Raw genomic sequence first — 14399 nt, 5'->3', positions numbered from 1 at the left:
AAAATCACACCACAAATGATAGTTTTATCAGTACAAGAACTGTGTGTATAAAAACTCACTCACCTGTTTGTGGTACTTGGTATCACCCACACAGCTCATGAGAGCATGCTGTAATCTCAAAGATATTTCAGAGGGCTCCAGCCTTCCTCTAAGTTTTACACAGGAAGCGGTTTTCTCCAAACCTCTGGTAAAAGTTTGCAGAACAAGGTGGCTGGCTAATTCCAACTCTGTCAGTAAAAGGGTTCTCTTGTTTCTTTCATCAGAGAAAGAGGCACTATTTATTCTCTACTCTATGGGTATCCCTCAATGTTAGGACCTGCAGAACGTAGCAATAAATATGAACAGACTCCTCTGGAGAGCTAGTCCTTTAGCCTGCTTGTTCTATTAAGCAAATTTATTTCACCTGCTAATGGACCAGTTCAGTACTCTGAGTTTTGACTGTGCTATGGATAATGCTTACAAATAAAATCCAACCATTTGAGAAAGAGAGAGAGGGAGAGATTGCCAGATTAATCTTATTTCAGACTGAAACATTTTAAACCAACTATTGTTACAGGTAACACTTTAGACCATGACAATAGAAGGATTAGAGAGAAATATTGCTCCGTTTTTTCTCGTGTTCACACTTTGCACATTTGACAGGCCTTGGACAGAATCAGTTTCATGGTACCCCTGTAGAAACAGTTTCACCTATTTGTGTGGTTTTCCCACAGTTACAGAAGAGATTAAAAAAAAATAGGAAAATGTGATTGCAAAACCACAAAAATTGGCAAGACAACTTGGGGACAGGTGCAGCGCCTGAAAATACATACATACTTCACTTTTGCAAGTGATGGGGTTTCAAGTTGATAGTCTTTGTTTAATGCAATAGCTGTCGAAATGGCATCCTCTCAAGAGCGGGCACATTTGTATAAGTTTGCAGTAACAATGTCTAGATCATGTTCGCACACTGTAATCAGATGCATGCACGTCCATGTACTAAAACTAAATTTCGTAGTTTGAGTCCGGGATGTCTGCATTAGTACATCCTTTGAGCAGTCAGGATTCCAGGCATCCAAGAAGGAATTGAACAGCCAACCAGTCTCACAGAAAAATTGCAGCAAAGGAGAGACTACATGGATGTGTCCATGGAAAGGGATGGAGAAGAGGCTTGGTCTGCCTTAGCCCTAGTCTTGATACTTGTGGGTATTACTGTCTGAATGAATCAGCTGTTTCCGTTGATTCCCTAGGTTGGGAACTTGATTGTTAGGAGATCATACACAAATTCTATGCTCCTGGAAATTCATCATCTGTCTCTGAAAGGAGAATTACATAATCCCTAAAGCTTCACAACAAAGAAACAAAACAGACAGTTGTGGTAGAGGAAGGTATGCAGTTCTGCTTTAATATCAGCCACCAGCACCATGCTGTCTGTCTCTCCCCCTGCTGCCAGCCTCCCTCCATTATAACAGAACATTTGCTCACAGGGTTGTTACAAAGTAGAGACCTGCTCACACTTACCCTGCTCATAGGCCTCCATCCCACTCTGGTCAAGGGTTTAAGAGCACCGAAAGGCAGAAGATAATAGAGAATAGTCAGAGGCCAAGAACGGAGTTTCAGAGCAGGCCTAGACATACAGCTCAGCTGGCCCAACCTCCGCCTCAGGGCCAGCTGGGGGAATTGCAACCTGTAGGATCACACACACACAAGACGGTCAGCCAACTCAGCCTCAGAAACACCAGCTCCCAAGTGATTCTGCAACTCCCTGCTCCCTGACTTTGGTTCAAACCTGCTCCTTTTCCAAAATACAGGACCAGGTCACTTCAAAAACGAATATGAGCTGCCTGGTGTTCATTGGCACAGGACAACTTCCCTTACTCGTGCCTACTGGCAAATTAATTAAAGGCAAAACATTTTGCATTAAACAAAGTCTGAGATACAGGTGAAAACAAGGCTGCAACTGGTCCAGCAGCTAACGCTAGAACATACACAATATGTTACAGAACACCAGCAGGGAAAACCCAGGAACAACTTCTTCTGGTGTTTGAAAGAAGTAGCTACTTGAGGGGAAACATTTTCCCATACCCTCTCCCGCTCTTGGAGAGTTAGTGATCAGCACATTAAAGAACTTTGAAAACTAGCAATAAAATCCCTGTTTAGGGCAAAAGTGTTAGGCAAGTGCTGAGGAAAGAACAGATGATATTCCAGTGAAGCAAACAGCCACAAACTCAGGGCAATGTCGTCTCTGGCTCCAGGATTTAACAAGATCTGGCATTATGGGAATCCTGCGTTTCAGAAGTTCTATCTACAGTGCTGTTCCTACATGCAACAGTGGGATGAAACTGACCTAATCCTAGACTCGCATTGTGTTGAGGGAGAGACAGCTGCAGTACCATAAGCACAATGTGCTGCTGCTAAGGGAAAGGGAAGTGTATACACTTGCTTCTCTCTCCTGCCTGTCTTGAGCAGCAGCAAGAGAGAATCATGCCTATACCTCCTGGTCTCTTTAGGTGAGCCCCAGAAACAGGCAGCAGCAGAAGCTGTCAACATTAGATAGTACTCTGCTGGCCGTACTCTGACTGTATTGTGTTTAAGTCCTATAAAGGATCACAAAAGCCACTGGGGACAAACTGAAGTACTCCTGCAGCAGGCCTCAGAGACAAACAGAAACGGGATTTGTGAGTTAGCTATTTGGGCAGTGTGCACGGAGGTCAAAAGGCACCTTTCAGGTTTTACATTCCTTACTGGGCACCTCAAACTTAGACAGATGATACAAGAACTAACACAAATACTGTTAGTGCAGCAGGGTAGTTACTATTCATGGCCCATTCAAACTTTGGCCTCTTAAGCAACTGTGTTTAGGTGGGTTTTCTTGTGAACTAGATGCCTGAATTGAGAACAAACTCATTTCACATAAAGAGCCATCTATGACTTGTGGTCATTACCAGTCTGGGCCAGAACTGAACCAGTGACTCAGCATGGAAAAGCTCCACACGCCATTCCTGTTTCCATGAGACATCTCATTGCTCCAGTTTATGCTACGTCCGAGTCTTCCCTGGGCAAACTCTCTTATTCCTTTCTTCTCCTGGGGTCTCCCAAGGGTACCTTATGCTTAGCCTCATTCTCAATACTTTCTGGGTCTCAGCATTAGGTTAATGTCCACCCGACTCAGGACAAAACATCGAAGTCTGTTTGGCATTGTGCTAACTGCTGGGGAACAATTCTTCTCCCTGCATCTTTGGAGGGGACACAGTGTACTGAGCATGACTGTATGTGCATGCTGATGGGAGGGGAAGGCTCCTGCTACAAGTTATTTTGAAGATCGCTCCCATCCCTTGCAGGATGAAAAGATTTGAAGACTGAGCAGTAACACGCTCTACAGTTCTCTCCAAGACGGAAAGGAGCTGGGAGACTAGAAAGGGCCAAATTGCCTTTTTCGGGACTTGGGTCAAAAATTAAAACATCACCTGAGCAGCTGCTGCTACCACCATGTGGGCTGAAGATGGTGCCTTTGGCTCACTGATTTACTCTAGGCTAACGTTACTTCCGCCAAAGCCAGAGAATGGCTGTGTGCTGGAGTGCAAGACAATACTTCAGCTACTCAGGTCTGTCTCAGCAGCACTACAGCAGGCCTCAACAGCGTGAGGCAAGACCAGTGCAACAGCACAGGAATAAGAGACAACTCACCTGCAGCTCCTCCTCCCTCTCATCCGCCAGGGCCCAAGAGCCTGACAGAGAGATGGCCTCTCCAAGAGTTTAGGAGGACAAGGTACTGCTCTTCCCTCCCATCTCCTTCTCCCTCCCTTCACTGCAGACGATCATGAACCAATCCCTGCAGAGCTGCATCCTGGCAGCTTGCTCTAAAACCCCCTTACTTCCCACCGTCTTGGCCTGGTTTTAGAGGATTCCCTCTCTAGATTTTTTGCTCTCCCATTGATTAGAAGGGGATCAGAAGAGAAAGGAAACCTCCTCATTTCTCTTGTTGTACAGCAGCAACCCCTCCCTTGCCAATTCAGCGCAGAAGGAGATTTATAGTAATTAGGCCAAACAAAGGCTTTGCAGCTGGTGGTCACTCCTGCCCCTCTACATTCCCTTTCTCATCTCTCCCTTCAGTCGCCATCCTGCAAAGCAGAAAACACCAGACAGTACCTGAAACGGGCTCTCCTATTTGGTGTGCCCCCAGCAGAGCCAGCTGGGCCTGGACTGTCCAGTTGCGGGTGCTGCTCTCCGGCACAGCTGCCGCTGTTCCCTGAACGTAGCCTTCGGACATGAATTTTAACTTTGCGAAGGTTGTAGCAAGAGGGAGGAGGGTTAGATAAAGCTTTACAGCATCTCACCATTTCCCTGTGTGCAGATCTGGTCCCTGCAGGGTATTTGACTGACACATCATCAGGATGGCGGTCGGTCGTAAGTCTCAGTCTCTCTCTTTTTTCCTCTACCTCCCCTTCCCTTGCTCACTTCAGCACAGGAGGGAGGACACGACGTCACAGCTCCTAATTCCCCCGCTGGTTTGTCTCCGGCTTCCCTCTCTGTCTCTTTCCCACTTGCAACTCGGCTATGAGGTTCCCAGCTATTGCAAACAAACAGGCATTGTGTCACACTTCAGCAACCCTCTACAAAAGCAGCTTTGTGCGAGTTAAAAGCAACCTGTGCCTACAAGCAGCCCCTGCTCCTCTCTAGCCAAGTTTGCCATCGAAGCTCAACTCCCAAACAAACACCCTGCAGTCTCAGGCTGCTAGGAACTAATGCACTATTATCAGAACTGCAGCTCGCTAGCCATGCACAGTTATCCCAAGAGCCAGCCTGAATGCGAGGCTGGGAGGAGGAGGAGGAATGGCGGAGAAGAGGAGGAGGGAGATAACTCATTGCTTCAATTCTGCACTGCAGTAACTGCAGCTAGATCAGTTCTGGGCTACTGAGCAAGCAGATGTGTATGCAAACACTCACTCTGCCAGAAGACCCTTTCCTTCTCACACCATCCAGCCTGGGAACAGAGGAGAGGAAAGGGAGGGAACAGCTTTTCTATCTCATACAGTCTAGTTAGAGACCAACACCCATCTCAGAAATACCCTTTCCATCCCACACTGTCCGGCAAGGGAGCGGGCCGAGACAGAAAAAGGGAAAGAGCCTTCCTTTACAGATATACTTCCCTGCAATGAAACAAAAGTTTCACCGCCAGCTTGAGAAACAGGCTCTGCAGAAGTTCAATAGATGCTTTATACAGTGTGCAGTACTTCGACAATTTTTACATCCAGCAGAACGCAGAAGCCAAACTACCAGTACCATGAGGGCAAGAGGGATTTTTGCAGTCTTGAAGGCTGCATGCCCATTTTGTCTGGCACAGCTTTTGGAATATTCATAGGGTCAGAAGTTCTCTTCCACACTGCAAATTATATCTGAAAGCTGTTGACTAAAAACTGGCATTCCTGTATCTCTTGGCTGCACCTGGACTGCTAACGAGGGAAACTGGCAGCAACAGGAACCCAGAGCCAGAAATCAGAACTGAGCTTATACCTGACTTCTGTGTCAAGTCCAATACCAGAAATATTTTATGGTTCAATATTTAAGCAAAATGGTTAAACACTAATGTTTTAAGTCAAAACTAAGGTAGACGACAGTTTAGTATCTCCAAAGCATGCCCACCCTGCTAGTGCCACAAGTGACGTGAAGTGAGCCAATAAGGACGTTGCTGCATTAACCCAAGGTTGGATAGGATGTTATATATTGTGCTGAGGAGAAAAGAGAAAATGGGAGGGAGGGGCAATATTTGGAACCGTGTTTAGTGCCAGCCTGAGAGAACCTTTCAGGAGGAAATTCATTTAATAGAAACGTATTGGAGACAAATTATTTATCACAGATCTGTTACAAGAATCAGGTATAGACTGATTTTTTGCAACTGTATATTAAAGGGACACTAGTAAATTACAATCTTATTAGTTTTAAAAAGAGTTAAAAGTAATTCCAGGCACTACGCCTACCCCTTTTCCCCTCCTGCGATCCCCTGCCAGTTTTCGTGGTTTTATAATCATGCTGTCTTATGTTTTACAATGCTTCTCTCTCTTCTGTTGCTATGTGAAATACCCAGATGAAAAGGGGAAATTGGCTATATACGGGGAAAGTGTCAAAATTCACAAAGAAAAACCTGGAAAAATAGCCGAAACATTTCCTTTCTGTCACAGACAGGAATATTAGGAGTTCCTAGCAATAACAACAGGTGCAAATTTTCAACAGAAGTGTGATTTAAATCAACAGTGTCCCTTTAAAAACACTTAACTAAACCAAAGTGGAAATCATTTTCACCACCAAGATCACAAGAAATGCTCAGCATGCATGCAAGTTCCAGAATCTGTGACAAGGGAAAAATACAGCACTGGCACAGAAAGGCCAGGAGATGAACAGTGCTGTCTAACAAACTTTTTCTCCTCCTCCTCACATTCCAGACATGCAGGGACGTCCACACACAAGGAGCCCGCACAGGGCTTTCCTCTTTGCTGTGATCTTCATCTTATTCTCCAAAGGACCCCACCCCCCCTTCACATTTGCCATGGATGAGGGAAAAGCCAGAGCAAACAAGTTTCATCTGCACTCACCATTTATTCTACTCTTCCTTTAAAAGCATGTGAGGTAAATACACATTTCAGCACAGTCTATTTCAGTGGAAACAGCCCAAACTGCGCTCTCCTTTCAAAGAACTTACCACATCCTAAATCAAGGCGGCAGGGGATTATTTCCCCAAGATTTTACGAAAGAGTGGAGTGAATTGAACAGCGAACCTGTACCCCAGAAGTGAATGAACATTTAAAATATAATTCCATTGTTTCATGTTGATACTACTGTAAATTCAGATAAAGTTCATAGAAAGGGCACACGTGGTGAAGGCTACTCCCTTTGGGGCAAAAACATGTCATGATAGACTCACCTTCCTAGGTGAAGTTCCCAGGGAGAGAGATGGATTTCAGTGCTATATAAGCCAGACTTCTCCATGGCTACACAAAGCTCACCTCCTCTAAGTAAGAAGCCTTACATTTCTTTTATGTTCTGTCCTACTGACCCCATTACACTCACCAAGATGCAAATACCTGACTATTACCCATGGATAAGAGCCTGCCCCTCCTCTTGGCTGAGACCTACTTAAATATTGACATACAAACATACATGGCAGGTTGCCATGTCAGCAGCTACTGCACAGGAAGGATTAAGGATACAGTAGGGTTTGGCTGTTCAGAATTTAAAGATGCCTGCAATGGAACAAAGGGGAAATGACTGGATCCTGGACCATGCCAACCCTACCCTCAGCCCAAGTGTTCTGAGGAAGGGCGAAGGAAGGGACTGGCCAACTGAGACTGGGCATCAATTACTGAATCCTCCTCTCTCTGCTGAGGGATGAATGTAATGGATTTACACCTGAACTTCTTCTCAAATCTCAGGATAGTGCTGCAAAGCCCCTCTTACTAGCTTCACTGATGGACTCAGAGTTCTCTAACTCTTCTCTATGGGGAGTCTGGGGCTTAAGCCCCAAACCACTCCTACCTCCTTGAACTCATCCAGAATGCATATTAAGTGAATAAAGGAAGTAATGCAGGTGCACCATTAATCCCCTGAGGAGAATTCTCTAATAACAAACAGCTAATCTGTCAGCTATGCAACTCAACTCTGCTCCATCAGTTCATACAAGCATCATATCCAGTGACCCAGTTTAACTACTGGTCGTCTTATTATTTCTCCAAGCCCTTCCCTCAGGACTCCAGAAACACTAAGCCTGGGGATTTAAAGGAATCAGAGACTGGATTAAACGCACAACTGTACATTAAACTGAAATGACATGAGCACACGGGGCTGGGTTTAGAATCATCCAGTCTGGATGCTAGAAGCCTCTCCCTCCCCACTTCTTTCACTTGTTAACAGTATTGCCATTTAAAATGGATGGTCTAACTTAACACATACTGCTGGGGAAAGCTGTATGGTTAAGCACAAGCCATAAAAGTGGAACAAAAGAAAGTATCAAGCAGCAAAGATAGGGGTATTCTGAGACCCACATCACACTATTATACAGAGGAGATCCGCTGATAGTGACCGTATTAGTTTATCATCAACAGTTTCATTCCTTTCCCCTGGTCACAGTTAATATCTTCAGTTTAAACTTATATGTACAAAAAAGTATCATCTCTCTTCCTTCCTTTATTATTTTGCAGAAATCCAGAAAGAGAAACAATAGCTTCCTCAACAGCCAATCAATCAGGAGATCCTGCTATTCTAAGAGGATACCAAGTAACTGCTTTTGGACATTAGGGAAACAACTGTGGATTGGCTGTTTTAGCAGTCACATGATTTTTAATGCTGTATATTTCACACTCTGGATTCCTGCTGGCACATATGTAAACCTTAACTCTCTTTGTGAATCTCTAGGCACGGACTGCGAAATGTACCAGATGCCCTGATACAGCAGGTCTTTTTTCCATCTCTAGTTTCGAGGATTCTCTTGCCCATTTTTTATCTCAAACACACTTCTTGTAATTCCCCCTTCTAAGAGAAAGGTTTGTGTAATTAGCTTCCTTTAAATGGATAGTTGAACTTCTCAACAAACAGAAATAAATCAGCTATTTAGAATGGCCATAAAACATTTGTTTATTTAGCTCTAAAGACTGCACAAAGTTTTTGGTAAACAATTATTGATCTCTTTTCTGGGGCAAGGAAACATGTCTTATCTACTTTCATAAAGCAACATGTACATTTATGGCACTCTAAGTATTTTGTAATATAGTCATCTCTATGGTTCTAGACGCATATTTAATTTCATATGCTATCTGATAAAATGCCTTTCACCCAAGATATTCATAAAGCCAATTCCCTTCTAGGATACAGACGTCTAAAATGGAAGCATATTGGGCGGGGGGGGGGGGGGAATGGTTGCTTTAGACTTTCCTATTAAAACGGAAAGCTCTGTGAAGCACTCTAGAATCCTCAGTTGGAAACTGAACAAAAAAGCTGTGAGGCCTCACATACAATTCAGAAACCTACATACAATCCTAACTGAACAAATACTTCTTTTAAAAAGGGACTATTAACTTTGTAAGTGTTGGTTCCTCAGATCAGCAGAACTGAGAGATTTCTAACACACCAATTCCTTTGTCATTTGGCCTGAAAACCCAAGAAAACAGTGACTAAGAATTGGTGGTCTGGAAGTCTGAAAGTGCTTACTTTGGCTGTACAGCACTCCTGGCAACTGTTGAGGCTGACTCTGAATGAAGCTTGTTTCAGTTCTTTCACGGATTTCTTGTTTTTAATCTACCGAAATGTGACACTGACCTGGCATTTTTGTTTGGGTTTTCTAAGACAAGTGAACAAAACAATGGAATGTAACCCACATAAGTGTTCCTGACAAATGCACAGAAGATTGGTGCACCAAGAGGGAGGAAAAAACCCTAATCTATGCCCTGCAGAAATCACATGCACCGATGTGTCCACACGCCCATCCTATTAGCCCCAAACCATGGTCCTGTTTCCAAGATCAGCTGATTGTGACTTTCCGGTTCTAAACGACTTCTTCCGTTTCCTGCCAGTGAAGCTGGATGTACCCACTACATTTAAGTAGGAGTCTGCTGTACTGTGGAGAGCTACATGCTGTGGAGTTTAGTATTACTCTCTTCAACAGAACAAGCTCATCAAGAATGTGAAACTTGAGATAGTTTTGTTTTCAGCTGGATGGCTTTCTGTGGAGAGCAGGATGATTTTGTGAGACCACCGCTAAACTCAACAGGCCACCAGACCCCAATCATGATCACTCTGCACCTTGAATAATACTAAATCCCAGCCCTCTGGCCTGACACTGAATCCGACCAACCCAGCACCCTGCTAGACAAAGGAAGCTGTGTCTACGCATGCTGAAAGGCACAGAAATAAGAGAGAGGGTTAACATTAAAGCGATCTGTGTTCTTTGTTACCCACACACCCGCTCTGAATAGAAAGAAAGTATTAACCCAGCTGCCTATGCAACTTTCTATACCCTTAAAACTACCCACTGATATTGCAAAAAAATGTTCAGTTAGTTCATCAGGATTTCTGAGCTGTAATCCTCTTCACATGTCAAACAAGTAACAAAACAATCATCTCTCACATTTATACAGTTTTTAACAGTTTATACACTAAATTCAGTAAATGTGGTGAACACCCTTCTGCAGAAAAAATACATTTTACTAAAATATACCAACAAATTATTTCCCTTCCACACAGTAGGTATATGTATTTCACCTGCAGCTGTTGCTGTTGGCCAAAATAAGCCTCTAAAAACACTCCAGGAGAGTAACTTCTCAGATTCCCAATGGCTGGCTGGATCGCAGTCTGTCTACTAGATCTGATCTGACCTGCTCTTTGCTTTAAGAAAGCAGCATGATGCAGCTAGTGCTCCTGTCCAGCTCATGTTTCAGCCATTCAGACTCCAGGGTGGGAACTGTTAAGGACGTCTCAATATCATCAAAAGCATCTGCATTCCCACAAAGCCCCGGCTCTCTTTTTCCCCTTTAAGAGGAGGAGACAAGGCAGAAAAAACTGAAAGGAAACTAAAAAGGAGGGGGATAAGATTGTATGACAACATAGTTTTCAGTTCCCCAGATGGCTTCCCAGAAGTGCGTTTACAAAACAGCAGACTCATATCAGGGGTTTGGGAGACAGTATCTAGGCCTCCCTTAACAAATCACCAACTGAAAACATATTAAGACAGTTTAGGGTGAATACCAGGGAAAGTTTCTGACAGTAATGTTGGTTGATCATGGAACAGTCTCCCAAACAACCATATTATTTGGGAAATTTAAAAATTATATGGACAAAGCACCAGAAAATGTTCACTACAGAGCAATTCTCCAGACCAGGGATAACATTTGATACCAGCTGGATAGCAGAGAGCATGTATGTAAAATGATCCAGTTTGAATTTTCTGTTGCTGTTTCTTGACATGTTACCAGAAACGTTGATGTACATGTTTCCAGCCAAAGAGTACATACAGTTTTATAAAACCCTTCAGAACATTTAGATAGATTGCTCAATAGTCACAGTTACACACATTTCAACAGAAGGTGTCTTGTGCAACGGAAGAGACACTGTAGCAAAAACTATCCATCTGAAAACACAGTTTGAACGTGACATTGAACTCTACATCATCTTAGGCTGGCTGAAAAATGTAGGGGAAATTGCAGGCAAAACTTCTGCCACCCCACCCCATCATTCCCTCTCTCCCCCGTTGAAATTTGAACCTTTTTGAAATTTTCTGATCAGTGCTACAAGAAATCGGATTTCTTTTGTATAATTAGACATATGTCCATACAGCACTCGGGCATCAGAAAAAACAGAGGAGAAAGTATGACATGTAACAGGTTATCCGGTCTAATGAAAGGATTTTACTCTGCACCGGCAGAAGAGCCAGAGTATGGAGTCGCACAGGTGGAGGATTTTTCATGGATTCTTTCTTGGGATATCCTGGTCTATGATTCAGGATCTCCCATCACAGAACATACTATTACTACTACACCACGTGCTGCCTTACTGAAATGGTACTGAGTAACGCTGCCTCACTTGTCCACAAGCAGCACTACAGAACTATCCCTGTGCTACCCATCCACCTCAGTAGGAAACACTGATTTGCCAAAGTGGTGAACACCAAACAGATCCCTAAACATGAATTTAGGGACCTAACTTTAGGCCTCTATTTTTTAAAGTCTTGGCCTGTGATATGAAGCTTTCCCCCTAGCAGAGCTGATTTTCACCCTGTTATCTGCCATATACGATATCAGATGTCACTATAAACTAGTGCCACCTCCTAAAGTTCACTGGGTTCTCTCTAAAGCTACATCTTTACTTGGTTTTTGCCACTCATACTATGACAGCCACCATTACACAAAAAATAGTATTGCAAAACAAATTAGATAAGAACTGTGTAAGCAAATAACGGACAGCAGTAATGAATAGCTCTCTATTTAAACTCTACTCATCTTGTCACACTGTTTATCCAAACTCACTCTTTGGCCAAGGTTTCCCTGTGTAAATTATGCTATCTGTATATCAACAATGCCACAGTATCAACAGAGAAGGAAGCGAGTGGAATTGCTCCTGGATACTATATATCCAAGGTACTAGGCACACAGAGACCTTGGTCAGGAAATGTTCCCAGATAGATTTGCGCTTACTGCCTCAAATTCCTTCTTCCACCTATATGATAAATATCTACCTCTTTCATTGACAGCTCTCATCTAATTAAATGAAAGCTAATCCCTTTTAGTAATCACAGCAAGAGACATACCAATAAAATCTATCAATTCAAGCTATAAGCCACAGGAAACTTATAAAGAAAGGTCCAAGCCAGAAACCAAGTGTTCCCTGTTCTCCTGTCATAAATATTTTCATGATCTTTAAAATTCACTGAAAAATAGCATCAACTTTACTGCAGTGATATCCTCAAACAAACCAGTACTGTGCTAGTGTGTAAGAACCAGTTACTGAAAATGACTGTACTAGTTTCAATGATGTGCAGCATCAGTGGTGAAAAAACAAATGAGATACGTAAAATTTCAGCTTTAAAGAAACTACATGTGACATACAGCTCTTCCATTCAGGACTGATTTAATGCTTTGATGAAGGAAAATCATGAGAAGACAACAAAGCCTTGAAAACAATATTTAAGCCTTCGTTTAGTGTTAAATATTAATCATACATCCTGTATGAAATTTTTCAAAATATACTTGAGGCAGAGAGAAGAAATTGCTTCTATCCAGTTTCATTCTTTGATATTCCAACTCTACTTTTTTGTTAATCAAAATGAATCAATATTGACATATTATATATAGTTACATACTAAAAGAATTCAAGTAGAAATAATTATTTTCAAATTTATTTCTGATTATGCATGAATATATACACTTTGCTAAACAGAATTAAAAACCAAGCTCTTTCACAAGGGACCATATTTACCTATGTGTTTTCACCAAACCTAGCACAAATAATAAGCGTTTTGCTAGTTATCACCCAAAATACTTCACTTCAGGAGAATATTTAAGTCTTTAGGTACAAGAATTAAAACAACTAGATGTAGAATTCAAAATGTGACATCCTAGCAAACGCTAGGATTTTAGGAAGGTATTTATTTTTTACCGTGATTAATGGATTCATCTTCTACAAAGCAAAAAAAACGAATAATGTTAAGTCATCAGGTGAATCTTCCTCAGTGGAAACCCATATATTGAAGGAGGATAAAAATAACTGTATTTAAAGTAACTATTGTAATACTTGAAATCAGACAATTGTTTGAATCTATTTTTACTATTTATATAATGACTATCACAATATTGTGACTAGAATTGTGCGTCAACACATATTGGTGTCAGTGTTTAGTATTAAGATACATATTTATTCTCCTGTATGTTTATATCTATAGTCAGGACCACAAAGCATTTAAACATATGCTGTTATATTTGTGATAAAAATAATTGGGTCGTGCTTTTGTACCAGTTATATATAAATATATATTTTAATTGAAAAAAAATAGGTCCAGCATTTTAAATAGGAGTTTTATTCTTCATAGTGCCACTTTTATGAGCTGCTTTTGTTAGCCCGTGGACCACACTACAAACAGGAACTATTTTTAGATACTTGGGAGGGGCAGACATTATGGTGATGGGGACCATATATGCACAGAGAGATTAGATTTTACCCCTACACTCACTGGCCCTGGACAGCTGACCTTGTGTCAAAATAGTGTATGGGTCACCTCGGAGACCACAGACACCACAATAAGATGACCTAGACTAGGGAGAGACTCCCTGAATATATTACGTCTCTAGCTGCCTTTCCTGCAGAAGTGAATCTCTTTCTATATGAAATTGTCAGGTCGAAGAACACAATATAGGATAGTCTGACTTATGTCTCTTCAAACACACACACAACCCAGGACCTGCAGAATTAGAAACTGCATCAGAAGACCAATACTGTTCAGAAGTTAGGGGTATGCACAGCAGCTTCTTTCCCCAGTCCAGTACTGCAGCATTTCAGATGCCTCTCATATCCATAAAAAGAACATGAGTACTTGTGGCACCTTAGAGGCTAACAAATTAATTTGAGCATAAGCTTTCATGGGCTATAGCTTATGCTCAAATAATTTTGTTAGTCTCTAAGGTGCCACAAGTATTCCTGTTCTTTTTGCGGATACAGACTAACATAGCTGCTACTCTGAAATCTCTCATATTCATGTTTTCTCTCTCTATAAGCTGTCTGTGGGCTCATCTCCTGGTCTTATAAACAAGGAGATAACCCTCTTCTCTCCCTTGCCAAGTTTGCTTCCACGGATGCCAAAAATGCACAGAAGGGAAATAATGCAAAACCATAAGTCAGCAAACATAGATGCTCCAGTTTCCAGTGAAAGGCTATTATTTTGTTCA

The 14399-nt window shown here is 42.2% G+C and overlaps 2 protein-coding genes across 10 annotated transcripts in view; one reads left to right on the top strand and one right to left on the bottom strand.

Moving 5' to 3' along the window:
• Nucleotides 1–14399, bottom strand: part of PISD (phosphatidylserine decarboxylase) — a 40471-nt gene that overhangs the window by 7784 nt on the left and 18288 nt on the right. The window contains exons 1-3 of one of the 9 annotated variants that reach the window (XM_030583319.1): nucleotides 10228–10524; nucleotides 4129–4549; nucleotides 1501–1666 (exon numbers count right to left, since the gene is read on the bottom strand). The exons of 1 other annotated variant lie outside the window; for it this stretch is intronic. In XM_030583319.1, the coding sequence (XP_030439179.1) occupies nucleotides 1501–1666; nucleotides 4129–4319 (357 nt within the window). In that variant the 5' untranslated portion in view covers nucleotides 4320–4549; nucleotides 10228–10524. Of the gene's footprint in view, nucleotides 1–63; nucleotides 228–1500; nucleotides 8811–10227; nucleotides 10525–14399 lie in introns of those variants that run through there. 7 more of the 9 variants (XM_030583324.1, XM_030583318.1, XM_030583323.1 and 4 more) reach the window with 7 other exon arrangements.
• SFI1 (SFI1 centrin binding protein) overlaps nucleotides 1–14399 on the top strand; it is a 78697-nt gene that overhangs the window by 62602 nt on the left and 1696 nt on the right. The window lies entirely within an intron of this gene.

Source organism: Gopherus evgoodei, chromosome 13 (genome assembly GCF_007399415.2).
Source record: "Gopherus evgoodei ecotype Sinaloan lineage chromosome 13, rGopEvg1_v1.p, whole genome shotgun sequence".
Taxonomy (NCBI): Eukaryota; Metazoa; Chordata; order Testudines; family Testudinidae; genus Gopherus; species Gopherus evgoodei.
Note: the sequence above shows the minus strand (reverse complement) of the source record. Positions and strands in the feature narration are given on the sequence as shown.